The sequence below is a fragment of the Coregonus clupeaformis genome, chromosome 17 (assembly GCF_020615455.1).
Source record: "Coregonus clupeaformis isolate EN_2021a chromosome 17, ASM2061545v1, whole genome shotgun sequence".
NCBI classification, from domain to species: domain Eukaryota; kingdom Metazoa; phylum Chordata; class Actinopteri; order Salmoniformes; family Salmonidae; genus Coregonus; species Coregonus clupeaformis.
In genome coordinates, this window is record NC_059208.1 from 2,293,047 (window position 1) to 2,320,977 (window position 27,931).

General features: G+C 47.3%; 3 protein-coding genes across 4 annotated transcripts; 2 read left to right on the forward strand and 1 right to left on the reverse strand.

The window, feature by feature from the left end:
* Window positions 1-128: 128 nt before the first annotated feature.
* On the reverse strand, window positions 129-3,174 carry LOC123492917 (RING finger protein 151-like). The gene is made up of 6 exons (XM_045226611.1): window positions 3,108-3,174; window positions 2,710-2,916; window positions 2,471-2,610; window positions 1,166-1,328; window positions 882-1,002; window positions 129-796 (listed from the first exon to the last, which is right to left on the reverse strand). Exons 2-6 carry the CDS (start codon window positions 2,913-2,915, stop codon window positions 398-400), a joined length of 1,029 nt encoding a protein of 342 aa, XP_045082546.1. The 5' UTR covers window position 2,916; window positions 3,108-3,174; the 3' UTR covers window positions 129-397.
* Window positions 3,175-7,043: 3,869 nt separating this feature from the next.
* LOC121543241 (DNA repair and recombination protein RAD54B-like) lies at window positions 7,044-27,414 on the forward strand. 2 transcript variants are annotated; one of them, XM_045226014.1, is made up of 15 exons: window positions 7,044-7,127; window positions 7,852-8,024; window positions 9,776-9,964; window positions 20,660-20,860; window positions 21,064-21,345; window positions 21,430-21,592; window positions 21,727-21,952; window positions 22,534-22,620; window positions 24,371-24,491; window positions 24,578-24,717; window positions 24,836-25,132; window positions 25,199-25,362; window positions 26,210-26,471; window positions 26,689-26,953; window positions 27,023-27,414. In XM_045226014.1, exons 3-15 carry the CDS (start codon window positions 9,859-9,861, stop codon window positions 27,241-27,243), a joined length of 2,535 nt encoding a protein of 844 aa, XP_045081949.1. In that variant the 5' UTR covers window positions 7,044-7,127; window positions 7,852-8,024; window positions 9,776-9,858; the 3' UTR covers window positions 27,244-27,414. The 2 variants fall into 2 exon arrangements, with proteins under 2 accessions (XP_045081949.1, XP_045081950.1); XM_045226015.1 differs by lacking the exons at window positions 7,044-7,127; window positions 7,852-8,024; window positions 9,776-9,964 and having other exon boundaries at window positions 20,771-20,860; window positions 21,135-21,345.
* Window positions 13,158-19,474, forward strand: LOC121543242 (fibrinogen silencer-binding protein-like). The gene is made up of 2 exons (XM_041852998.2): window positions 13,158-14,333; window positions 17,632-19,474. Exons 1-2 carry the CDS (start codon window positions 13,918-13,920, stop codon window positions 18,221-18,223), a joined length of 1,008 nt encoding a protein of 335 aa, XP_041708932.1. The 5' UTR covers window positions 13,158-13,917; the 3' UTR covers window positions 18,224-19,474.
* Window positions 27,415-27,931: the final 517 nt, after the last annotated feature.

Genomic DNA, 27,931 nt, shown 5'->3' on the forward strand with positions numbered 1-27,931 from the left:
ATGGATGGATGGTTGGATTGACAGAAGGATCGATGCATGGGGTATATACAATGTAAGAATTTAGTGATAAACTGTATATAATTACAATCCATTGGAGTAGATGGAGTAAGACTATAGTACCTTAAGAGGACCAGAGATCAGAGGTGGTTCATCAGACTTTATTTAGGATCTCAGCAGGTTGGTTTCCTCTGAGTTTAAGCAATGTCACAGGTATCTGCCAATCATCAAGGGTGCGTTCAGGAGACGCCACGTCGGACAAAATGTTTTCAGACGGTTAAATTAAGAAGGAATTGAGGATATGGAAGTCAAAGCATTTTCTCTAATTTGTTCCTAATGCACATTACCCAGTGCCCAAAAGTAACATTAGGAATGGCCCCTAAATCCTGTGCAATCTCCCTCAGATGACGGTGACCTCTCTGCTCCTCTTGATGCAGTCGAGGGTGATGCTGTGGGGGCCGGCCTTATGTGACCCCTCCCCTGGCTGTGGGGAGGTAGGCGGGAATAAGGCTGGAGTGGGCGAGGCCGAGGGCAGTGATTGGGTAGAGGCATGTGTTGGCCCCTCCCTCAGCAGGCCCCTGGTTGGGTGTTCTACTTGATGCTGGCTCCTAATTGGCCCGTCTTGATGCAGTCCCCTGATTGGCTCGTCTCTGTTCCGCTGGCCCCTGCATGGCTGCAGGCTCCGGAGCATCTCCAGTAGCTCCCTCTTCTCTAGCTCCGCTTCTGCCAGCTCCCGTCTCCGCAGGCGCTCCGCACCCAAGAGAGCCCGCACATCACACACCACCCTCGACAGCTGGCCCTACACACACACACAGGGATGTGTTATAACACACACACATAAATCCATATAGGTAGTACATATTATAAGTGTGTGTGTGTGTCACCTTGAGGTCCTCCACCTCGCTCTTCAGCAGAGACTCTTTCTGCACCATGTGTCTCCTCTGAGAGTCCAGCCTCGACTCCATCTCACGCCTCACCTCCTCCACCTTACCCAACATCTCTGCCCTGCGACACACACACGTGTGTCACAATAAGTCACAATATCTGTTGTATAAAAGCAATGATGATAACACCCTTGAGGCTCTAGAATATTGTAAATATTGGCACGACGCGGTTACAACAGCCTAATATACAGTATCTCAATCCATCACCTCAAATACACACGAACCTGAGCAGCTCCAATTCTGTTCGTAGCTCCGCAACACAGTTGTGCTGTGATTGGTCTACAGAGAGAAGGGTATGGCCACAGCCACTAGGACACGCCCTGCTGCGGAACTCACACTCCGACAAGTGAGACGCTAGACCCCTCCTCTCCACCTGCACCGGACAACCTGGGGAGGGGGAGAGGGGAAAGAGAAGAGTTAAGGAGAGGGACACAGAAAGTAACAGAAAGATGAAGTAAGAGAGCAACACTTGAGACCTACTGAAAGTCTCTCACTGTCTTTCTCACCCCCACTCCACCTTCCTCTACCCCACTCCACCTTCCTCTCCCCCACTCCACCTTCCTCTCCCCCACTCCACCTTCCTCTCCCCCACTCTGCCTTCCTCTCCCCCACTCCACCTTCCTCTCCCCCACTCCACCTTCCTCTCCCCCACTCTGCCTTCCTCTTCCCCACTCCACTGCATTGCACGGCACTCAAGCACTCCCCCACTCAGAGATGCAGTAGCAAAAGGTCAAAGGAAGATTGAAGGATAATAACTTTTTATGTTTTTAATTGTGCAAATAAATTAAACACAATCCAATACCACACAGACACACACACCCTGATACCTACCACCCTGGTAACATATGTAGTCTCCACCTGCCAACAACAGGTCACAGACACACGTGAGAGTTCACCTAATACCAACTCACACATCCCCCCCATCCCTCTGTTGCATTGGCTCTCATTCCCTGGGGGATGTTGCTCATAAAAAATGGAGGTGGGATCCCTCCCTGAGTAGTTGGATGTTTCCTCTATACAGATCTAGAGTATTTTATTATTCACCCATAATCGTAAAGGTTAGGATTCGGTTAGGGTAAGATGATCCTAGATCTGTGCCTAAGAGCAACTGCTACCTGGAGCTGAGGTCATTGTTCATCCCAGGTGGGCTCTGTATGATGTCACCATGACAACTGGTCTACCACCTGCTCCCCTCACACAGGTGTCATATCACTTCTGCTCCGTCTCAACTAAACACACTTCCATGTAGTATACTATACATTTCTCTAATACACTTACACACACTTACATACACTGACACGTTCATATTCACCCACACACTCTCTGTATTGTAATACACTGTAATCAGTGGAGGCTGCTGAGGGGAGGACGGCTCATAGTAATGGCTGGAATGGAGTCAATGGAACGGTATCAACCACATGGAAACCACATGTTTGATCCCATTCCATTGAATCCATTCCAGGCATTATTATGAGCCGTCCTCCCCTCAGCAGCCTCCACTGACTGTAATACACACAGAGCTGTAGTACCTGTGTAGGAGCAGGGCATGAGGGCGAATGGACACTCATCCTCGTGTGTGTGAAGTGTCTCCAGGCAGCAGACAGCATCACAGCCCTGGCCAGAGTTAACACAACGGATCTGGAGCCTAGACAGGTCATTACGCATGTACCTAACACAGACCAGACCAGAGAGTGATTGTTAGAATAACCATATTGTGTGTGTGTGTGTGTGTGTGTGTGTGTGTGAGTGTTTCTGTGTGTGTGTGTACCTGTGTAGTGGTCTCAGAGTGCTGATGTCCAGTGGAAGTCTGTCCTCAGGGCAGGAGTGGTGGTGTATGAGCCAGGAGCTGATGCAGGCAGCGCAGTAGGCATGTTCACAAGGGGCCTGGAGGGGGCGCTCCAACACATCCCGACACACACAGCACAGAAGTCCCTCGTTCACGTACCCCACAAACCTCTCCAGGTCATAACCCATCCTACAGCACACACAGACATACACATATACGTGCAGAGCACATAATGAGGCCACACAGTGCAAAAACAGTCAAACACTCATACAGCAGTGTTGTTAACTTCCTCCTCAATGTTCCTGGTTTTCTCAGTCTTTGAGCCCCTATGACTCTCCATTCTACTGGCATTCTATTTTACAGAATACACTGACCCTTACCTGAGACTGACAGACTCTCCTCTCCTCCCTCAGTCCTTTCTTCCTCTTTGGACTTGTCTCCTTCTTCTCTCCACCTCTTCTTCTCCCCACCTCTTCTTCTCTCTCCACCTCTTCTTCTCTCTCCACCTCTTCTTCTCTCCACCTCTTCTTCGCTCTCTTGTCTCTGTAGTTTACCCCATGTGAGGGTTTCTTCTGGCCCCTCCTCTATTTACTCTCTCAGGGCCACGTCTCTGTGGTGATGTCTCCCTAGCAACAGGGATCCTCTGCCCATGCAGCCAGCTGCTGGACGAGACCACAGACAGACAGAGTTACACACACACACGTTAAGAGCAAGTGATGAAAGGAAGACTAGGCCTACTGTAAGTAATCCTGATTTATCTATTTGTTTTATTCAGACATTTTGGCAGGATAAATCCCTTGGGATGAATCATTGTGTTCTACAGGGGGTCCTGATGAAGCAACACATTACAAAGGCAGTTCCATTCAAACAGGAACATGGTGTATCTACAAACATGTTCTCTCCCTCATTCACCCTGTCCCTTTCCCTCTCTGTCTGTGTCTGTGGATGTGGGATTATCATGGATTACGCTCTTCTCTGATTGGATTACAGACTCCATGACAACATCCCCAATGCACTCTCACCCCACAGCAGAAATCAAAAAGCAACCCCAGAAAGAGAGCGAGAGAGAGAGGGCGAGAGAGAGAGAGTGAGTGAGAGATAGAGAGAGAGCGAGAGAGCGAGAGAGAGAGAAAAGAGAGAGAGAGAAAAAGAGAGAGAGAGAGAGAGAGAGAGAGAGAGAGAGAGAGAGAGAGAGAGAGAGAGAGAGAGAGAGAGAGAGAGAGAGAGAGAGAGAGAGAGAGAGAGAGAGAGAGAGAGAGAGAGAGAGAGAGGGAGAGAGAGAGAAAAGAAGGTTGACGACATCCGATCCTCGTTTGTTAAGTCACATGACACCGCTGGTCCTGCTCACACTGCCCTACCCTATGCTTTGACTTCTTTCTCCCTTTTCTCTCCAGATGAAATCTTGCGACTTGTGACGGCCGGCTGCCCAACAACCTGCCCGCTTGACCCTATCCCCTCCTCTCTTCTCCAGACCATTTCCGGAGACCTTCTCCCTTACCTCACCTCGCTCATCAACTCATCCTTGACCGCTGGCTATGTCCCTTCCGTCTTCAAGAGATTGAGAGTTGCACCCCTTCTCAAAAAACCTACACTCGATCCCTCCGATGTCAACAACTACAGACCAGTATCCCTTCTTTCTTTTCTCTCCAAAACTCTTGAGCGTGCCGTCTTTAGCCAACTCTCTTGCTATCTCTCTCAGAATGACCTTCTTGATCCAAACCAGTCAGGTTTCAAGACTGGTCATTCAACTGAGACTGCTCTTCTCTGTGTCACGGAGGCTCTCCGCACTGCTAAAGCTAACTCTCTCTCCTCTGCTCTCGTCCTTCTAGACCTATCTGCTGCCTTTGATACTGTGAACCATCAGATCCTCCTCTCCACCCTCTCCGAGTTGGGCATCTCCGGCGCGGCTCACTCTTGGATTGCGTCCTACCTGACAGGTCGCTCCTACCAGGTGGCGTGGCGAGAATCTGTCTCCGCACCACGTGCTCTCACCACTGGTGTCCCCCAGGGCTCAGTTCTAGGCCCTCTCCTATTCTCGCTATACACCAAGTCACTTGGCTCTGTCATATCCTCACATGGCCTCTCCTATCATTGCTACGCAGACGACACACAATTAATCTTCTCCTTTCCCCCTACTGATAACCAGGTGGCGAATCGCATCTCTGCATGTCTGGCAGACATATCAGTGTGGATGACGGATCACCACCTCAAACTGAACCTCGGCAAAACGGAGCTGCTCTTCCTCCCGGGGAAGGACTGCCCGTTCCATGATCTCACCATCACGGTTGACAACTCCGTTGTGTCCTCCTCCCAGAGTGCAAAGAGCCTTGGCGTGACCCTGGACAACACCCTGTCGTTCTCCGCTAACATCAAGGCGGTGACCCGATCCTGTAGGTTCATCAAATCAAATCAAATTTTATTGGCCACATGCGCCGAATACAACAGGTGCAGACATTACAGTGAAATGCTTACTTACAGTCCTTAACCAACAGTGCATTTATTTTTAATTAAAAAAGTAGAATAAAACAACAAGTGTTGAGAAAAAAAGAGCAGAAGTAAAATAAAATAACAGTAGGGAGGCTATTACATTTACATTTTAGTCATTTAGCAGACGCTCTTATCCAGAGCGACTTATGTAATATGTACATGTGGGTAGAGTTAAAGTGACTATGCCGTTAGAGGGCTGTAAAACGGCAGCCATCTTCTCCGGCGCCATTCTTCATGCTCTACAACATTCGCAGAGTACGACCCTGCCTTACACAGGAAGCGGCACAGGTCCTAATCCAGGCACTTGTCATCTCCCGTCTGGATTACTGCAACTCGCTGTTGGCTGGGCTCCCTGCCTGTGCCATTAAACCCCTACAACTCATCCAGAACGCCGCAGCCCGTCTGGTGTTCAACCTTCCCAAGTACTCTCACGTCACCCCGCTCCTCCGCACACTCCACTGGCTTCCAGTTGAAGCTCGCATCTGCTACAAGACCATGGTGCTTGCCTACGGAGCTGTGAGGGGAACGGCACCTCCGTACCTTCAGGCTCTGATCAGTCCCTACACCCAAACAAGGGCATTGCGTTCATCCACCTCTGGCCTGCTGGCCCCCCTACCTCTGCGGAAGCACAGTTCCCGCTCAGCCCAGTCAAAACTGTTCGCTGCTCTGGTACCCCAATGGTGGAACAAGCTCCCTTACGACGCCAGGACAGCGGAGTCACTCACCACCTTCCGGAGACACTTGAAACCCCACCTCTTTAAGGAATACCTGGGATAGGATAAAGTAATCCTTCTACCCCCCCCAATTTTTTTTTTTTAAATATATTGTAAAGTGGTTGTCACACTGGCTATCATAAGGTGAATGCACCCATTTGTAAGTCGCTCTGGATAAGAGCGTCTGCTAAATGACGAAAATGTAAAACATTTAAATGTAAAAGAGAGAGAGAGAGAGAGAGAGAGAGAGGGAGATGTTAATCAAATAGGCAATAAACAAAGAGATATCATAGAGTTATGATGATGAAATTGCCACCACATGTCAGCAACTCTGTAGGATATAAAGCCTAGCCCTCTAGCCTACAGCCCACTACTCCTACCATGACCATCGACTATTGCTGCACTAAGACTATGTGGTGTCAATATGCATTTTTCATATCATGCATTATGATAACATGCTAAATATAAACTCTAGTGTAACTCCAAAGCAGTTTATGCTTTGGGGTTTATGTAAAAGTTCTGTATTCTGTGATGTTGAATATCAATTCTGCATTTGACATATTCCATATAATCACATGCAGCAACCTTCTGACCAGTAGCTGCTGTTTACAGTATGTCTGTGGGGTTTTGCAGAAATGCTTGCCAGGATGTAATTTACTTGACCACTTATTCGATTTTTATTTTCTAGAGTAGTTTACTTACCACCAGTGCTCAGTCCATGACAGATGACATCTCAATCGGAATCATCATTTAATTCTGCAAACTCCTTCAAATTGAAGTGATATATTATAACACAAATATCCATGCAATCTCGACGATAAATTAGTCGGAATGGCCAACTGTAGGCCTACTGTAGGGCAGGCAGGCTATTATCGTAAATAGTTGATCAACTGGCGAAAATCGGATTATTTCGAAGGCAAAATGTACACTGGTTTTACCTCTACCGGCACGATACTGGTTGACAGCGGCAGATTGTGTCTTTAATCGCAAAACGATCGAACTAGAGCAAACACCACCGTTTGGGGGCGCGGGAGTAGAAAACGAGTGCACTCAATATTACTGGACTCCGCCCCTCTACGTAACACGCAGCCAATAGCAGTTTACGCCACTTTAGCGGGAGAATTCATTTATCGCTGAAGAGTTGTGCGTTAATGTTTTCTTGTAACTAACTGTAAAGCAGAGGCTTGCTTGACTAGACAGGTATTTATGAAACACACTATTATGCCTTATGTTATCTTTCCAACATGTTGTCACAAGCTAGTTGGTTGTTATAGATGATGAGAAGAACATTTTGACATTTTTAAGGCTTCAACAATTAACGTTCTTACAGCACTGTCCGAGCAGCTGCACTAATTTGGGCTAACTAGCTACACTAACGTCAGCTAACATAATCTATATATCTGAACCAACAATGATGTGTATAAACCCATCATTGGTATAAACCCATACATCTCATTGATCTGAACTAACTATTCAAAGGCCATGTACACTGTATGGAAGTAATATATAGCTATGCTATGTAAATCTGTTATCTAACTAGCTGCTAGCTGTCTTTTACTAATCAGCTACTAACTAGAACATTGATTAGCTAGTTAGCTAGCTGAATAAGGTGTTACAGAAGGGAACAAAAGCCTGTACACCCAGGACCACTAGTTCTCCAGGAGGCTCAGGGTTGACCACCCCTACTCATAAGCCCTCTTATAGATTTACATTTTAGTCATTTAGCAGACGCTCTTATCCAGAGCGACTTACAGTTAGTGAGTGCATACATTTTCATACTGGCACCGCCGTGGGAAACGAACCCACAACCCTGGCGTTGCAAGCGCCATGCTCTACCAACTGAGCTACACAGGGGGCCAGTATAATGTGAAATGATTTGATAAATTATTACAAACACACTCTCACACCCTCACTCAACTCACAGACAGGATGCGTCGCTCGGGGGCCCCCAGCCAGCTCTTTGGTAACATGGCGAAGAAGCCCCGCTTCGTCCCTCCTGAAGCCTCACTGGCAGGTCCTCCTGATATCCCTGTGGGTACCCTGCCTGAACTGGAGCCTCTGGCCCCTAAACTCGCCCTGGGGAACGTGCTCAACAAGGTAAACACACGGTCCACTTCACTGTCATCCTAAGCCACAAATGTGACCCCTATTTCTATTGTAGTAATGAAGTAACTAAGCATAGGAGTCATATTGGAGCTACTTCTCTCCCTAGCCGATATGAGTAAGACCTTTAAACAGGTAAAAATTCACAAGGCCGCAGGGCCAGACGGATTACCAGGACGCATACTCAGAGCATGCGCTGACCAGCTGGCAAGTGTCTTCACTGACATTTTCAACCTCTCCCTGACCCAGTCTGTAATACCTACATGTTTCAAGCAGACTACCATAGTTCCTGTGCCCAAGAACGCCAAGGTAACCTGTCTAAATGACTATCGCCACGTAGCATCTGTAGCCATGAAATGCTTTGAAAGGCTGGTTATGGCTCACATCAACACCATCATCCCAGACACCCTGGACCCACTCCAATTCGCGTACCTCCTCAACAGATCCACAGATTACGCAATCTTTATTACGTTCCACACTAAATTAACAACTATATGAGAACGCTGTTCATTGACTACAGCTCAGCGTTCAACACCATAGTGCCCTCCAAATTCACCACTAAGGGAAGGACCCTGGGACTGAACACCTCCCTCTGCAACTGGATCCCTCAGGGGTGTGTGCTTAGTCCCCTCCTGTACTCCCTGTTCACCCACGACTGCGTGGCCAAGCACGACCCCAACACCATCATTAAGTTTGCTGACAATATAACTGCGGTATGCCTGATCACCGATGACGATTAGACAGCCTATAGGGAGGAGGTCAGAGACAACAACCTCTCCTCAACGTCAGCAAGACAAAGGAGCTGATTGTGGACTACAGGAAATGGAGGGCCGAGCACGCTCCCATTCACATCGACAGGGCTGTAGTGGAGCGTACATTACTGGGGCCGAGCTCCCTGCCATCCAGGACCTCTATGCCAGGCTGTGTCAGAGGAAGGCCCTAAAAATGTTCAGACTCCAGCCACCCAAGTCATCGACAGTTCTCTCTGCTACCGCACGGCAAACGGTACCAATGCACCAACAGGACCCTGAACAGCTTCTACCCCCAAGCCATAAGACTGCTAAATAGTTAGTTAAAACATTTTTTTTAAATAGTTAACATTTACAGTTGAGTAATTTAGCAGACGCTCTTATCCAGAGTGACTTAGTTAGTGCATTCATCTTAAGATAGCTAGGTGGAGCAGCCACATCACAGTCATAGTAAGTACATTTTTCCTCAATAAAGTAGCTATCAGTAAAGTCAGCTAGTAGGAGGGGGGGAAGTCAAGTGCGAGTGTTAGTTCATGAAAGGCTTTTAATTTTATTATTTAAAAAAAAAAAAAAAATTATTAACCAAATAGCTACCCGGATTATCTGCATTTACCCTTTTTTCACTTACCTTTTTGACTCATCACATACGGTGCTGCTACTGTTTACTATCTGTCACTTTATTCCTAGTTATATGTACATATCTACCTCAATTACCTCATACCCCTGCACATCGACTCCATACAAGTACCCCTTGTATATAGCCAAGTTATCGTTGCTCATTGTATATCTATTAGTACTTTTATTGTTTCGTGTTTTACTTTTCTATTATTTCTCTATCTCTCTGCATTGTTGGGAAGGGCCCGTAAGTAAGCATTTCACTGTTAGTCTTCACCTGTTGTTTACGACGCATGTGACAAATAGCATTTGATTTGATTTCACTCATACTGCGATGTGTGGGCCCTCTCAGACCTATGTAACAGTTCTCCTTCCTTGCAGGTCCAGAGGAGCATCCCAGCCCCTGCACTGCCCCTTGCCCTGCCTGTGAAGGCCTTCGGCCTGGCTAAGAGCAAGCCCCAGGCATGTCCAGAGCTCTAGCCAGGGTGCTGGGTGCAGCAGACAGTAAGAAGAACGGGTCAGAGCCTGAAGACCCTTCCTTTACAGAGCAGAACACTGGAGACCCAGCTGGTGAGTCGGACATTGGAGGATGGGGGGTGGGGTGGGTTGTGGTGGTGGCACAGTAAACGTTTCTATTGAAACCAGGTATTCCTGGTGTAGATCTACTGAATTTTAATGTGGAACAATACTTCTGTTAAGCTTTGGATTTACTCTCTGTATGTCAAAAGCAGAAATCCTGGTGATGAACATCACTAATCATAAAAGCAACAATGCAACTACTAACCAATGATGATGGTAAGAATAGTCAGGAACATTTGGTGTGCTATAAGCGAAATGCAGTATGTTTACAATATGTAGCATATATTGTTTACATTTCACTGCTGTTGCTAAAGACGTTCTGAAACATTGTTTGTGAGATGCTGGGATTTTGTGTAGCTTAACGATTGAGTCTAAGACCTAAAAAGGTGAGGCACGGGTAAACTGTATTTTGCCTAATAAAATAGTGTTCTTTTTTATTTAACCAGGCAAGTTAAATAGTGATATTTTTTTATTTAACCAGTAAAGTCAATTAAGAACACATTCTCATTTACAATGACGGCCTAGCAAGAGGCATAAAGGCCAAAGTGTCCAGTTTGAGTGTGTTTTGCATCTCGTTCCAGTCGCTAGCTGCAGGGAACTGAAAAGTGGAGCGGCCCAGGGATTTGTGTGCTTTGGGGACCTTTAACAGAATGTGACTGGCAGAACAGGTGTTGTATGTGGAGGATGAGGGCTGCAGTAGGTATCTCATATAGGGGGGAGTGAGGCCTAAGAGGGTTTTATAAATAAGCATCAACCAGTGGGTCTTGCGACGGATATACAGAGACGGCCAGTTTAGAGTGCAGTGATGTGTCCTATAAGGAGCATTGGTGGCAAATCTGAAGGCGACTGGTAAAGAACATCTAGCTGCTCGAGAGCACCCTTGCCTGCCGATCTATACATTTCGTCTCTGTAATCTAGCATGGGTAGAATGGTAATCTGAACCAGGGTTAGTTTGGCAGCTGGGGGGAAAGATGAGCGATTACGATAGAGGAAACCAAGTCTAGATTTAACCTTTGGGTCTGAAAGTACAACACTTATTTCCAATTTGATGGAAAAGTAACTACGACCTCCGATGAGACATCAAACATGCAAAAGGACAATATAGGAGGAAGGTGGAATCCTATTACACCGGCTCCGACGCTCGTCGTACTGTAGGTGGCAGGGCTTGCAGACAATAACGGATTACAAAGGCAAACCCAGCCATGAGTTGCCCAGTGATGCAGAACTCCCAAACCAGCTAAATGCCTTTTATGCTGGCTTCGAGGAATATAACACTGTGCCTTGCGTGAAAGCCCCTGTTTTTCTGGATGACTGTGTAATCTCGCTCTCTGTGGCCGATGTGAGCAAAACGTTTAAACAGGTTAACAATCACAAGGCCGCCGGGCCAGACGGAATACCAGGGCGTGTTCTCAAAGCATGCACAGACCAGCTGGCAAGTGTTTTAACAGACATTTTCAATCTCTCCTTGTCCCAGTCTGTAACCCCAACATGTTTCAAGCTGACCATCATTGTCCCTGTTCCCAAGAGCTCCAAGGTAACCTGCCTAAATGACTATCGCCCTGTAGCACTCACATCTGTAATTATGAAGTACAAGGCTGGTCATGACACACATCAACACCATCATCCCAGACACCCTAAACCCACTCCAATTCGCATACCACCCCAACAGATCCACAGATGACGCAATCTCAATTGCACTTCACACTGCCCTCTTCCACCTGGACAAGAGGGGAAATAACTCTGTGACAATGCTGTTCATAGACTACAGCTCAGTGTTAAACACCATAGTCCCCTCCAAGCTCATCACCAAGCTAGGGACCCTGTGAATGAACCCCACCCTCTGCAACTGGAATCCTGGACTTCCTGACAGGCCGGCCCCAGGTGGTGACACATCCGCCACTCTGACCCTCAACACGGGGGCCACTCAGCGGTGTGTGCTTAGTCCCCTCATCCCTGTTCACCCACGACTGCATGGCCACGCATGATTCCAACACCATCATCAAGTTTGCTGACGACACGACAGTGGTAGGCCTGATCACCGACGGTGATGAGTCAGCCTATAGAGAAAAGGTCAGAGACTTAGCAGTGTGGTGCCAGGACAACAACCTCTCCCTCAACGTCAGTAAGACCAAGGAGCTGATCGTTGACTATAGGAGAAAGAGGGGAGAGCACGCCCCTATCCGCATCGACAGGGCTGTTGTGGAGCGGGTCGAGAGCTTCAAGTTCCACATCACTAAGGACTTAACATGGTCCACACACACCCGCACAGTCGTGAAAAGGGAACGGCAGCGCATCTTCTGAAAAGATTTGTCATGGGCCCTCGGATCTTCAAAGTTCTACAGCTGCACTATTGAGAGCATCTTGACTGGCTGCATCACCGCTTGGTATGGCAAATGCACTTCCCTTGACCGTAAAGCACTACAGAGGGTGGTGCGGCAGTCCAGTGCATCACTGGGGCTGAGCTCCCTGCCATTCAGGACCTCTATACCAGGCGGTATCAGAGGAAGGCCCGAAAAATTGCCAAAGACTCCAGCCACCCAAGCCATAGACCGTTCACTCTGCTACCGTCCGGCAAACGGGACCGGAGCATCGGCTCTCCGACCAACCGGCTCAGTTAAAAAGCCGTTAATTTGTGGCACCCTGATGAAGGCTTTAGCAGATAGGCGTTGGTGTATTTTATTTGACTACAAATGAAAGGCATTTTAAGTGCCTGGACTTAGATTTTTTTATGCCACTTAGCACCTATTTGTGGTTATAATTTTTCCTTTTTGCTTTTCCAATACAAACATGATAGAATAATATGAAATCAAGAGAATGTATATGCTGCTTTAGAAAGGAAATGCAGCAAACCAATATCGCCTTTCTAAGGTGAGTGACACTTAATCTGTCCATTTAGGACTGGCAGGGATTAATTTTATCCTTGGGCTTCAGTGAAACAAACACACACTGAATGAAGCCTGGCCAACTGTAACAAGCCTATGTTTTAATGACAGCAGTTCCAGCATTATGCAAATGAGCGTGGGTAGTGCAGCGGCAGCGCGAGGCAGATTAGAGCTGTGCCTGGGATCAGTGAGCACACGCGCTCTGTCCCCCTCCCTCCCTCTCAGAGCAACTAGTGCCTCTGTCTCAGTGTCTCCTCTCCTTTCCCCGCTTTTCCTCTCTCTTTGCCTTTTCACTAGTTTCCCAGTATTTCCATTCTGTTGTTCCCCGTCGGCGGATGATTCGTGTGTTTCTCCTTGAGACGCGGTTCTGATTTCCTTTGTGTAAAATAAAATCGCGCATTTGCACGGACTCGCGCAGCGCACACACTGCTCCGGTTAAACCAGCGCCGTTTCCTCATCTCTAGTTAAACGGAAATAAGAATAAAGAACATGCATCTTTACAATTTCATTGGTATTTCCCCATGTAAGCACACACATTCCCACCGTATGTTAGTATTTAGTGTATAGCAGTTAGAACTAGCGCTGTTTTTAGGTTTAGAGAGACCGGGTTGTAAGTAGGTCGGGCTGGGTTTAAGCGGCTTTAGCCTGCGTCAGCCTAAGCTGGGAGGAATTCACCCAAAGCCCTCCGCGGTAGGCGGGGGCCTAAACGAGGCTGGCCTAGTTAAGCCTGATTCTTATTGTGTGCCTGTGTGTGTTGTATAACACAGAGCAGAGAAGACCTTGGATGAGCGAGAGTACATGCGTTAGACTGTGTTTGATTGAGAATCCATAAAAGGGGAGGAAGAAGAGGGACAAGGAAGAGAGGAGAGAGTGAGTGAGTGAGAGTTAAACCAGTATTAGCCTAAGCCTCGTCACGGAGCACTGAGTGAAGGAACAGAAAGAAAAGGGAGGTAGAGAACCAGACCAAATGTAAAAAGGAGAGGAAAATAAGCAAGTTATTGAGTTGAGTTAGTGCTGGTGTCTAGGCTTGGCCTAGTCTGGTTCCCTGGGCTATGTTCTAAGATGGCGTCTGGGTCCGTCTACATGTCATCCAGTATGGTGGGTAAGGCTCGCTCCTCCAACTTCACCTTGTCTGAGAAGCTGGACCTGCTGAAGCTGGTCCGCCCACACATCCGCATCCTGGAGGAGCACACCAACAAGCACGCCGTCATCGTGGACAAGAACAAGTGCTGGGACACAGTGTCGGAGCAGTATAACGTCCTGGGGGGGGACAGGCCCCCCCGCACTGCCCAAGGCCTACGCACCCTCTACAAGAGGCTGAAGGAGTCGGCCAAACAGGAAGTGATGCAACGGAGACACTCCCAGCCAGAGTACAGAGGAAGTATATCTGAACCAACCAGGAGAGTGATGGAGATGATACCTCACCTGTTCCATCACGGAGCTATCCACCATGATAAAGACCCTGCGACGATGCACAGGTGAGACACACACACACACACACAGGATACTCTGTAGAGCTCTACTAATAACTACCAGAGGAGAGGGGAGGGGCTGCTCTGTAGAGCTCTACTAATAACTACCAGAGGAGAGGGGAGGGGCTGCTCTGTAGAGCTCTACCAGTAACTAGAGGAGAGGGGAGGGGCTGCTCTGTAGAGCTCTACTAATAGCTAGAGGAGAGGGGAGGGGCTGCTCTGTAGAGCTCTACTAATAGCTAGAGGAGAGGGGAGGGGCTGCTCTGTAGAGCTCTACCAGTAACTAGAGGAGAGGGGAGGGGCTGCTCTGTAGAGCTCTACTAGTAACTAGAGGAGAGGGGGAGGGGGCTGCTCTGTAGAGCTCTACCAGTAACTAGAGGAGAGGGGAGGGGCTGCTCTGTAGAGCTCTACTAGTAACTAGAGGAGAGGGGAGGGGCTGCTCTGTAGAGCTCTACTAGTAACTAGAGGTGAGGGGAGGGGCTGCTTTGTAGAGCTCTACTAATAGCTAGAGGAGAGGGGAGGGGCTGCTCTGTAGAGAAATACTAGTAGTTAGAGGAGAGGGGAGGGGCTGCTCTGTAGAGCTCTACTATTAACTAGAGGAGAGGGGGAGGGGCTGCTCTGTAGAGCTCTACTAGTAACTAGATTGGAGGGGAGGGGCTGCTCTGTAGAGAAATACTAGTAGCTAGAGGAGAGGGGAGGGGCTGCTCTGTAGAACTCTACTATTAACTAGAGGGGAGGGGCTGCTCTGTAGAGCTCTACTATTAACTAGAGGAGAGGGGAGGGGCTGCTCTGTAGAGCTCTACTAGTAACTAGATGGGAGGGGAGGGGCTGCTCTGTAGAGAAATACTAGTAGCTAGAGGAGAGGGGAGGGGCTGCTCTGTAGAGCTCTACTATTAACTAGAGGAGAGGGGAGGGGCTGCTCTGTAGAGCTCTTCAAGAGAGGAGAGGGGAGGGGCTGCTAACGATCTCTGTTATTGGGCCTGCTCCAAAAGCTTTGCCCATACTGGAAAAAAGCTACAGAGGAGCGTAACAGAGATCGAGAACTGGGCCAATCTGTGGCGGGTCAAGCTCAACCCCTGAAGACCCAGTGCATCCTCTTCTTCAGAAACCCCAAAAGAACCAAGCAAGTACACCTTAAACTGTATGGACAGGCACTCCAGACGACCCCAGCGGCTAAGTTCCTTGGGGTCACATTTCAAGAAAACATGTCCTGGAGTGCCCACATAGAGTGCCTGGAGAAGGAGTGGAAGTGACTGTACCACCTGAGGGTACTCTGCAGAAGAGGAGGAGGAGCCACATCAGGAACAGCTGTCAGAGTGTACCCGAGCTACATCCAGCCGCTCTGAGTATGATAAACCAGCCTGGTGGAACGTGGGGAGGTCTCATGTCAGAAAACTTCAGACGATTCAACACCTTGCCATCAAGATGGCGTACAAACTCCCCACGTACACAAACACACACTACATACATGAAGTTTCAGGACTGAGAACAGTAGAGGAGAGGATGGTTGTTCTGGGGGCGGAGGTTTACACTCAGGTTGGTGGACAATCCATCTCTGAAACCCATGATTCGGGAGGAACAAAGCTGGCCCGCCCCCAGATTTTTATCCAGCACCCCCCTCTCCATGCTTCTTAAATATTGAGCATATGTACCACTTTTAAACCATTAGAGTGGATATCTGATGCATTCTATTGTGAATTTATCCACTCTTACTCCTGCTGAAAGGCACTGCAATAGAAGCAGACATTTTAACCTAAAAGCGGTTTTACTGCACTTTAAACCCATTAAAGTTTGTTTTAATCAAATCAAGTTGAGAAAATAAAGGAGAACACTCCCCCCCCCTTGCTCTGTAGAGCTCTACCAGTAACTAGAGGAGAGGGGAGGGGCTGCTCTGTAGAGCTCTACCAGTAACTAGAGGAGAGGGGCTGCTCTGTAGAGCTCTACCAGTAACTAGAGGAGAGGGGAGGGGCTGCTCTGTAGAGCTCTACCAGTAACTAGAGGAGAGGGGAGGGGCTGCTCTGTAGAGCTCTACCAGTAACTAGAGGAGAGGGGAGGGGCTGCTCTGTAGAGCTCTACCAGTAACTAGAGGAGAGGGGAGGGGGCTGCTCTGTAGAGCTCTACCAGTAACTAGAGGAGAGGGGAGGGGCTGCTCTGTAGAGCTCTACCAGTAACTAGAGGAGAGGGGAGGGGCTGCTCTGTAGAGCTCTACCAGTAACTAGAGGAGAGGGGCTGCTCTGTAGAGCTCTACCAGTAACTAGAGGAGAGGGGAGGGGCTGCTCTGTAGAGCTCTACCAGTAACTAGAGGAGAGGGGAGGGGCTGCTCTGTAGAACTGTGCACAGAGCTAACCCCAATCAGTTTACACACACACAAACAAACACACTCCTCATGCTCACACTCTTAACAAACGCACACGCTCATTCAGCCTAAAGTATTTGGTTCCGATTTCAAGTAAAACTGACATTTTATTTCAGCGATGATAATGCAATAACAACATTCTCCCTGCACAGCGAAAAGTGATATTGAATAGAAAAATGTTCTCTTCTCTTCATAATGTAAACGCTGAACATGCTTTCTGGCTGTGCAGGAATGTTTTATTTTATTACCTCAGTCAACAAACAAAACACAATCCACGTTGACAGATGTGGCAGACATAAATAACATAAGAAAATAAATGAAAAATAAAACAAAACAACATTTTCAGCAGCACTATCAGTAATCATGTTTGATATTTATTATATACACTGAGTTTACCAAACATTAGGAACGCCTTCCTAATATGTAGTTTCACATATACATACACACATTTCCTTAATCACCCCATTCAATCTGTCCAGTTTGAAATATAGATGAGTAGTGGAGACCAGAGTCTATCAGACCCGGGCTGTCTCTTGCAGAGGTCATAGGTCAGCTTTTCAAGGGGCAGAAAGTCAACAATCTGGTCAATCCGCATTTTAAACGTAGGAGAGATATTAGAAGCCCACAGTAGGCAAATGCATTTTTTAGCAAAGTATGAGATGGTCATAAAAAGGGTTTTATGAAGAATGTTTTTGACAGTCCCGAAGACCGGTTGTGTTAAATACTCTCAATACCCCCTCCCACCTAATGCCACTTATAAATGTATGGCTGTAGTAATAAAGCTGTATTCTACTCCATATGCTCGCTGTAGGATGATGTATAATAATGATATAGTAATAAAACTGCATTATACTTTTTAACTCCAGGTTGATGTATAAGCATGAATCTGTAGGATGATGTATAAGGGTGACTACAGTAATAAAGCTGTTTTCTACTGTTTATCTGCAGGATGATGTATAAGCATGACTCTCCCATGGAGCAGCCTGGCAGCAGCTCCTCCCTCCCAGACTACCCATCAAACCCCATCACCCACCACCTGGACCAGGATGTGATCAGGCTGGACCAGGATGTGATCAGGCTGGACCAGGATGTGATCAGGCTGGACCAGGAAGTGGACGTGAAGCCTCCGCCAGACCTGACCATCCTCTCCACGCGTGTGGGGGCGGTGCTAGGAGGCGAGGGGGGGGAGGAGGAAGATGAGGAGTTGGGCAGTGTCCATGGTTACGACGGCTCCCTCTCTCCCTGCCCATCCTCCGTCGCCCTGCCCCTCTCCACCTCACCCGTTCCCCTGCAACGTGACCTTTACCCTCATGACCACTACCCCCGCCGTGACCCTGACAGGCTCCACCCCCTTCAGCTGGCCAAGGAGGAGCACGAGCAGGTCATGGCCAATCACAGAAAGATGGGCGTATACCTGGAGGAGAAGAGGGAGGGGCTAAAGAGGAAGCAGGAACTGGAAGAAGAGCTTATGAGAGCGAAAATCAAAGTAGAGAAACTGAGGGCAGCCAGGCTGAGACATGGACTACCACTGCCCCTATAAGACACACCCATGGCCTGGTAGGACTGACCATTTGGAACTCAGGAGGATGCTCTGAATTGTTAGTATTTCCGTGTTGAATGTTTAGCGTGTGGAAGAGGGGTTTGGCCTGAGAAATAATGTGTTTGAGTGAGGATTTAAAGGTCCAATGCAGCCTTCTTTATCTCAATCTCAAATCATTTCTGGGTAACAATTAAATACCTTACTGTGATTGTTTTCCATTAAAATGGTCAAAAAGAAACAAAAATAGATTCTTAGCAAAGTTCAATTTCTCAAGTAAGAATTTTGGTAGGACTGTCTGGAAGTGGTCTGAGTGGGGAGGGGAAAACTAAAAACTAGCTGTTATTGGCAGAGTGGTTTGGAACCCTCTTTCTTAATGGTCTATTAACAAATGTATGGTGATGTCATGAGGCAAGCCAAAACTCCATTCCTCCAAAACAGGCTAAAATTTCAGCCGATCTTTTCAAACAGCTCTTACACTAAAAAGGCATTATCATTTTCACAGTATTATTCCAACCTCATACTGTGGAAATATAAAACACAGGAAAATCTAGTTTTTGACTACACTGGGCCTTTAAACAGTTTATTTGCGTAAGGAAGAGTGTGTTTGAGTGAGGATTTAAACAGTGTTTGTGTGAGGAAGAATGTGTTTGCGTGAGGAAGAGTGTGTTTGCTTGAGGAATAGTGTGTTCGCATGAGGAAGAGTGTCTTTGAGTGAGGATTTAAACAGTGTGTTTGTGTGAGGAAGAGTGTGTTTGCTTGAGGAATAGTGTGTTTGAGTGAGGATTTAAACAGTGTGTTTGTGTGAGGAAGAGTGTGTTTGCTTGAGGAATAGTGTCTGAGTGAGGATTTAAAGTGTGAGGAAGAATGTGTTTGTGTGAGGATTTAAAGTGTGTGTGTGAGGAAGAATGTGTTTGTGTGAGGAAGAGTGTGTTTGCATGAGGAAGAGTATCTTTGAGTGAGGATTTAATAGTTGTTTGTATGAGGAAGAGTGTGTTTGCTTGAGGAATAGTGTGTGTGTGGCGACTATACGGTTGAGCTTTAACTCTGGAGCAAAAGACCATACAGATCTCTGCTTTTGTCATACGAGAGGTGCTACTATCACTGGTTTTAAAACTGGTACTATTTTGACTGGTTTCCGTTGGTTCAAAACTCTGCGTTGCTTAACCATCCCATTTGGGGATTAGGAGGGAAGAGGATAGGTGATGGGGAGGGAAATGGATAAGGGATAGGGAGGGAGGAGGGGTTTAGAAGGGGGTGTTGCTGTTAGTGTTATGATGTTCAGTGTTTGTTGTTCAGATCTTCTGTGGTTTCATTGTTTTCTATTAAAAGTATTTTTCTTCATGGGTTTTGTGCTTTATTATCTCATCTCTTCTTCTTCTTCTTCCCTTCTCTAACCTCCCCTCCTCTATCCCTCTCTCTTCCCCTCTTCTTTACCCCCTCGCCCCCATATCTGTCTCTCCTCACCTCTTCTCTTCGGTCTCACCTCCCCTCCCTTCCGGTCTCTCCTCACCTCTCCTCTTCTCTCCGGTCTCTCCTCTTCTCTCCTCACCTCTCCTCTTCTCTCCGGTCTCCCCTCACCTCTCCTCTTCGGTCTAGACTCAATATGAGGTTCTCTTCACTGTAAGCCTGCCACCTGTAAGAGTGAATGTGTAATTCAAACCTAATTCAAAACCTTTAGACTTGGATGTTTCACTTGTGAAGAAGTGTGAGGTAAAGCACATATGCAGTGATGCTTAACAACTACAGTGACTATACTGTCCTAATATGGTCATTTTAGAGGAAACTGGATTAAATGTTTCTCTGTAAGGCAAGGGACCCATGGCTTGGACAGCCTCTTGCAGCCCAGGGCTGATGTCTCATCCTGGGCATGGCGCTGTAGGAAAGTCCCAGGCTGCAAGTAGAGTGGAGGCCTCAGTGATGTAGCAGCCTCTGCTGGTGAACATGTGCATAAAAACCTATACTTGCATAAAACCTATAGCGTGAATCCTAATTTGAGATTAGTGCACACACACAATTCACACTTTCACCTAAATCGTACATTGCTGCTGTCAATAACAGAATTGAAAACAAATGTATTTTAAAGAGCAATTCAAAGCCTTGGTATAAGGTTTAGGGTATTGTATTAGGATCCCATTAACTACTACTAAAGCAGCAGCTACTCTTCCTGGGATCCACATAAAACTTGACATAATACATAACATTAATGGACAGAACATCATACATTTCAAATAAGAATACACGCTTTCATACATTCATGCTTTAGCAAATATAAAAGACCACTCAGTATCTTGTACTGAAAAAGAGTTGAGCTACTTGTCTCCGCTGGTGTTTGTTCTAGTCACATGTAGTATATTTAGAGTTTGCAGGCTGCAGTTTGTGTGAGCAGTAATGTGTTAATGCTCTGATTATTAGTGTTGATGTCTTTTTTTGTTTCAGATTTCAGATGTTCCCCACAGAGTCCGGCAGGAGGGTCAGGTAGCGGTCCTGGTTCTGATTCTGGTGGGCCGAGGTACTTCAGTGTGATGTGGTGTAAGGCCAGTGGGAGGAAACACAAGCGCTGGGAGGGAGATGCTGTCCTGGTGACACGAGGACGCACCGCCACTCTCAAAGACATGGAGGGCAAGGACATCGGCAAGGGTGAGTGTGTGTGCGTTTTACTGTCTGAGCGGCAGTTTCCCAATCACATATTAAGCATAGACAAAACATCATGCTCAATGGAGAATCCTCATTTGAAAGTGGTTTTAATCCAGGACTAGGCCTCATCTGTTGCCAGGAAACCGGCCCTGAGAGTGTTATTTCCGAGTGCATCTGAGAGGGATTCAGATTTTGTGTGTGTGTAGGTAGTGGGTATAAGGTGTCAGAGCTGGCATCGCTGTGTGAAGGAGAGGCGTTGATGATAGGGGGTAAACAGGTGGAGGTGATGGGACTCATATCAGAGCTGGACTACAATAAGGGCCGCTGTTTCCTTGATGTCCATGTGGAGAAGGAGGAGCCTAAGATATCAGCTCCTCCCCCCTCACGACGCCCAGCTTCCAAACTATTGGGCGGAGAGACTGATAGGGGAGTGGCCAAGCCTCAGGAGGAGGGGCCCTGTAAACCACGCCACGACCCTCTAGCACCAGGTAAATACACAGACATACAGTACACACACACACACACACACACACACACACTCATCCTCATCATCTCTCTAATGGTTTGTGTAGGAGCCTTTGTCATGCCCCGGCCCTCAACCAATCACCAGTGGGCTTATAACAAGGCAGGCCTCCCACTGGTGGACGTGGTGGTTGACCCCTACTTGACTGCTAACCTCCGACCCCACCAGAGAGACGGCCTGCTGTTCCTCTACGAGTGTGTCATGGGGATGAGGTAATGGGAGATGTGTGCATGTTCATGATGAATCCTCTGATCACTCCAAAATTAAATGTGGTGTTCCACAAGGCTCTGTGCTGGGCTGCTATTTATTTAGTTTGATTGATTTGGTGTGTGTGTGTGTGTGTCAGGGCTACATGTAGGTACGGTGCTATCCTGACAGATGAGATGAGTCTGGGTAAGACCCTCCAGAGTGTGGCATTGACGTGGACGCTGCTAAAGCAGGGCCCGTACGGCGGGAAGCCGGTTGCTAAGTGTGTGCTGGTGGTTGCCCCTGGCAGCCTAGTGCAGAACTGGGGGGCGGAGTTTAAGAAGTGGCTCGGCCGTGAGAGGATCAGCGTCTACACTGTTAACCAGGTAGGGGTGTGTTTGATCAGCGTCTACACTGTTAACCAGGTAGGGGTGTGTTTGATCAGCGTCTACACTGTTAACCAGGTAGGGGTGTGTTTGATCAGCGTCTACACTGTTAACCAGGTAGGGGGTGTGTTTGATCAGCGTCTACACTGTTAACCAGGTAGGGGTGTGTTTGATCAGCGTCTACACTGTTAACCAGGTAGGGGTGTGTTTGATCAGCGTCTACACTGTTAACCAGGTAGGGGTGTGTTTGATCAGCGTCTACACTGTTAACCAGGTAGGGGTGTGTTTGATCAGCGTCTACACTGTTAACCAGGTAGGGGTGTGTTTGATTATCGTCTACACTGCTGTTTCTGATCCATATGGTTGTGCCAGTAACCGAAAGGTCGCTGGTTCTAATCCCCGAGCCGACTAGGTGAAATATCTGTCGATGTGCCCTTGAGCAAGGCACTTAACCCTAATTGCTCCTGTAAGTCGCTCTGGATAAGAGCGTCTGCTAAATGACCAAAAATTAAAAAATAATAATAAAAAATAATATGGTGATGTGTGTGTGTGTGTGTGTTCCATGTTGTGTTGTTCATTAGGACCACAGGGTGGAGCTGTTTGCAGCTTCTCCTCTCCACAGTGTGTTAGTGATCAGCTATGAGATGCTGCTACGCTCTCTGGACGTGGTGAGTTGGTTCACAGCAGCGTATCCAACAGCGGTGGGAAGTACCAGTGTTACAACACTGGAGCAACGAACAGCCCTTGCTGTCTCTGCCGGGCCGGTTCCCCTCTCTCCACTGGGGTTCTCTGCCTCTAACCCTGTTACAGGGGCTGAGTCACTGGCTTGCTGGTGCTCTTTCATGCCGTCCCTAGGAGGGGTGCGTCACTTGAGTGGGTTGAGTTACTGACGTGATCTTCCTGTCTGGGTTGGCGCCCCCCCTTGGTTTGTGCTGTGGTGGAGACCTCTGTGGGCTATACTCGGCCTTGTCTCAGGATTGTAAGTTGGTGGTTGAGGATATCCCTCTAGTGGTGCGGGGGCTGTGCTTTGGCAGAGTGGGTGGGGTTATATCCTTCCTGTTTGGCCCTGTCCGGGGTTTCTTCGGATGGGGCCACAGTGTCTCCGGACCGCTCCTGTCTCAGCCTCCAGTATTTATGCTGCAGTAGTTTATGTGTCGGGGGGCTGGGGTTAGTTGGTTATACCTGGAGTACTTCTCCTGTCTTATCCAGTGTCCTGTGTGAATTTAAGTATGCTCTCTCTAATTCTCTCGTTCTCTCTTCTCTCTGAGAACCTGAGCCCTAGGACCATACGTCAGGACTACCGGGCATGCTGACACCTTGCTGTCCCCAGTCCGCCTGGCCTTGCTGCTATTCCAGTTTCAACTGTTCTGCCTGCGGTTACGAAACCCCTACCTGTCCCAGACCTGCTGTTTTCAACTCTTAATGATCGGCTATGAAAAGCCAACTGAGATTTATTCCTGATTATTATTTGACCATGCTTGTCACTTATGAACATTTTTGAACATCTTGGCATGGTTCTGTTATAATCTCCACCCGGCACAGCCAGAAGAGGACTGGCCACCCCTCATAGCCTGGTTCCTCTCTAGGTTTCTTCCTAGGTTTTGGCCTTTCTAGGGAGTTTTTCCTAGCCACCGTGCTTCTACACCTGCATTACTAGCTGTTTGGGGTTTTAGGCTGGGTTTCTGTACAGCACTTCGAGATATTAGCTGATGTACGAAGGGCTATATAAAATAAAATTGATTGATTGATTGATTGAATTACACCTAAACTCCTATACAGTGCATTCAGAAAGTATTCAGACCCCATGACTTTTTCCACATTTGTTACGTTACAACCTTTATTCTAAAATGAATTAAAAAATAATAATCCTCAGCAATCTACACACAATACCCCATAAAAATAAAAAATAGAATTTATTTACATACACTACCCGTCAAAAGTTTTAGAACACCTACTCATTCAATTTTGTTTATTTTTTAAAAACTATTTTCTACATTGTAGAATAATAGTGAAGACATCAAAACTATGAAATAACACATATGGAATCATGTAGTAACCAAAAAAGTGTTTTATATTTGAGATTCTTCAAATAGCCACCCTTTGCCTTGATGACAGCTTTGCACACTCTTGGCATTCTCTCAACCAACTTCACCTAGAATGCTTTTCCAACAGTCTTGAAGGAGTTCCCACATATGCTGAGCACTTGTTGGCTGCTTTTCCTTCACTCTGCGGTCCGACTCATCCCAAATCATCTCAATTTGGTTGAGGTCGGGGGATTGTGGAGGCCAGGTCATCTGATGCAGCACTCCGTACTTTCTGAAGGCACTGTATGACACAGATTAGGAGTACGATGCTACACTCATGGGACATCAGAACGTTCTGTGTGTGTGGTGTGTGTTCTATGTTTGTGGTGTGTAGGTACAGAAGCTGGAGTTTGGGCTGGTGATCTGTGATGAGGGTTACAGGTTGAAGAACAGCAGCATCAAGACCTCCTCTGCCCTCAGTGGTCTCAGCTGTACATGCAGAGTTATTCTGACAGGTACACACACAGCCCTCTGTTTTATTGACGTTTTCCTGTCCCTTTCTCCTAGTGTTTTCTGGTATATTGTGTGTGCTGTACTGTAGGTACTCCTGTGCAGAATGACCTGCAGGAGTTCTATGCCATCATAGAGTTTGTGAACCCGGGCATTCTGGGGTCGTCTGCTGCCTACAGGAAGGTGTACGAGGAGCCAATCCTCCGCTCCCGACAGCCCACCTACACTGAGGTACATTACCCACCTACACTCTCTATCTCTGTCTCTATACCGCTACACTATCTCTCTATTATCTACTGTCCCCATCTCTTTCTCTCCCTTCATTCCTTCTCTATATCTCTCCCTATAGGAGGAGAGGGTTTTGGGGGAGGAGCGAGCGGCTGAGCTCTCTCGTCTGACTGGTCTGTTTATTCTGAGGCGGACCCAAGAGATCATCAACCGCTACCTGCCGCCTCGTCTTGATTGGACAGTGTTCTGTAGCCCCTCCCCCTTGCAGCGGGAGCTATACCAGGCTCTCCTCTCGCACCGTGTCATCCGAGCCTGTCTACAGGGGTCGACACAGACACAGACTCACACACACCTCGCCTGCATCACCGCCCTGAAAAAGCTCTGCAACCTCCCAGGACTGCTCTACTCCACTGTACAGGTACGACACATAAAGACACGATGATGATGACGACAATGATGATGGTGATGATTGTGTGTTTTCCAGGAGCGTTCTGACGGTGGCTCAGCAGAGGGTTCTCTGTATGAAGGGCTAAGAGGTGTCTTTCCAGAGTCTTACTCTTCTGGGGGCTTCAGTACAGCTGACTCAGGGAAACTACTGGTCCTGTCTGACCTACTGACCACTATACGCCACCTCAGCCCTAATGACAGGTAGGTGTGTGTGTGTCTCTGTGCGTGCGTGTGTGTGTGTGTGTGTGTGTTTGTATGAAGTGCGTCAAGGGATCCGGGTACACTGCCATTGGTTTGTTGACACCATAGAGATCCTATTAAATTACTAGAGGGGCTGTCATAAACCCTCAAAGTTCCAGAATGGGTTGAAAATGGCAGCCATATTGGCCAGGGAGAAATCCAAACCAGTCTAATTGGAATGAATGGCAGAAGAGGCAGAATCCCGATTTTTCTTATGGAGGAAAATAAAAGCAAAGCATGTGATATCAGAAATTGTGTAATAGAATTATTGTCAAACTAAAATATTGTCATATAATTATAAATACAGTTTATACGGATTTTATACACATTTTCAGTATAAATAGCCTGTGAAATATATGTAAACAGACCATAAATGTAAAAAAATGTTAGTTATATGATACAATATCAATACTTGTTGCATTTACAACTTGTCTAAGTCCTATCATCAACTGATTTCAGCCAGTGTATGGATTGACTGCATTTTTAAAATGGAATGTTGGCATATTGGCAGTTAATTAGAAACATTTATGGAATCATTCCTCTAAAACTGACTGGCTAGCTAGCTAACAAACATACAGTGCAGATAAATTCTTAAAATGCATTATTTTACACAATATCTTATCACAGCACTGGCAAACCATGGTTGACAAACTCCCTGACCAAAATGGCTGACCTTTAGACCATCATAAGAAGGTTAATGTCCATTCTAGTATTCTAATTCCTAATTCTATGGTTGACACACTCATGCTCTGGCACATGATCTTGACCATCTTGATCCTATGTGGTGTGTGTGTGTGTGTGTGTACAGGGTGGTGGTGGTGTCTAACTACACTCAGACGTTAGACCTACTCCAGAGCCTGTGTGTCCACCTGGGCTACACCTACTGTCGCCTGGATGGCCACACCCCCACCATCCAGAGGCAGCGATTGGTCGACAACTTTAACAGTCCTCACTCCGCTCACTTTCTCTTCCTCCTGAGTTCTAAAGCCAGAGGGGTGTGGCTTAACCTGATTGGCGCCTCCCACCTGGTCCTGTACGACATCGACTGGAACCCTGCTAACGATATACAGGTACAAACACACACACGCTCCACACTCCCACTCACCACCATTAGATGGCACGGTCTGTGTATGTTTCGTTCACATCTGAAACACACGTGTACACGTTACTGGTCGGTCAGTACCTGCTATGCTCTTGGAGGAGTGAGGATGAGGAATAGGCCTTCCTCCTGATGTGATAGTTGGGGCTGATGTGTGTGTGTCTGTCTGTGTGTCTGTCCCCCTCCAGGCAATGGCGCGAGTGTGGAGAGACGGACAGAAGAAGACTGTTCACATCTACCGCCTGCTCACTGCAGGTACCATAGAGGAGCGTATCTTCCAGAGGCAGGTGTCCAAACAGGGGCTTTCTGGGACAGTGGTGGACCTGGGGAAAGGGGCAGAGCATACCAGCTTCTCCTCCAATGAGCTGCGAGATCTCTTCAGCCTGACGGACACACCCTGTCTCACTCACGACCTACTACACTGCAGCTGCAGTATGGATGGATCAGCCCCAGGTACACACACACACACACAGAGTTGTCTACATGTGTGTTTATTAAATGTGTTTTTTGTGTGTATTATAGAAGAAGAAGAGGATGAGGAGCCTGCGTCTGATAGGCCGTGCCAGCTGGGTCGTCAAGGTGACCGTGATGGGGCTGGGCAGAAGCATCTGAGCATGTCAGAACTGATGCAGTGGAGACACTTCTCAGGGGGGACACACACCTTCAGAGATGCTTACCTGGATCACGCACGAAACCACATCTCCTTCGCCTTCCAGTCCACCATCTCACACACCACTCAGTAACATGCGCACTCACACACACACAGGCTCCACAAATGACCTCTAGACACCAAGGAAGTGGCCCTTTCTGAGAAACATTGGACCATTGGACTGTTATTCTTTCTTTATATTCTCTACTGTTTTTACAGTTTGATAGAAGAAAGTGTAAATTTTTGAATAAACTGTTAAATTATACTGCGTATTCCATCTGTCTTTTATTCTGTTGCAGAAATAACAAGATGAATCAAACACTGCAGATGAATCATACACTGCCGATCAAATCAAATTGTATTTGCCACATGCGCCGAATATAACAGGTATTACCGTGAAATGCTTACTTACATGAATCAAACACTGCAAATGAATCAAGCACTGCAAATGAATCAAACACTCCATTAAAACCTGTGTTTGACTTTTAGTGATGGGGAGGTGGAAATGACTTCTGGAATGAGAGGAATCCAGCTGTGTGTGTTAGTGTGTCCATGTCAACTGTTTCATTCTTGGGCAAAGTGTGTGTTTCCACTGTCTTCAACTGTTTCATAAAGGTATACTGTATGTTAGCTGATGTATAGTCCAGGACCACACACACAACAGGGCTGGCATGGAGGGAATGTGTACACACCACCACCCTGGGAGAGCCAGCCTCAGTGCTGTAGTTACTACTGGTAGAGATGGAGAGTCTCAGTCTGCTGTAGTTACTACTGGTAGAGAT

Coding starts and splice junctions, on each gene's coding strand:
- LOC123492917 (XM_045226611.1), bottom strand. CDS start 2,915: ATGGGTTATGACCTGGAGAGGTTTGTGGGGTACGTGAACGAGGGACTT. Junction 2,611..2,709: donor ACTCTGAGACCACTACACAG/GTACACACACAC, acceptor GGTCTGTGTTAG/GTACATGCGTAATGACCTGT. Junction 1,003..1,165: donor ACAGAATTGGAGCTGCTCAG/GTTCGTGTGTAT, acceptor TGTGTGTCGCAG/GGCAGAGATGTTGGGTAAGG.
- LOC121543241 (XM_045226014.1), top strand. CDS start 9,859: ATGTCCAGAGCTCTAGCCAGGGTGCTGGGTGCAGCAGACAGTAAGAAG. Junction 25,133..25,198: donor TGCTCTACTCCACTGTACAG/GTACGACACATA, acceptor TGTGTTTTCCAG/GAGCGTTCTGACGGTGGCTC. Junction 26,472..26,688: donor ACCCTGCTAACGATATACAG/GTACAAACACAC, acceptor GTCCCCCTCCAG/GCAATGGCGCGAGTGTGGAG.
- LOC121543242 (XM_041852998.2), top strand. CDS start 13,918: ATGGCGTCTGGGTCCGTCTACATGTCATCCAGTATGGTGGGTAAGGCT. Junction 14,334..17,631: donor GACCCTGCGACGATGCACAG/GTGAGACACACA, acceptor GTTTATCTGCAG/GATGATGTATAAGCATGACT.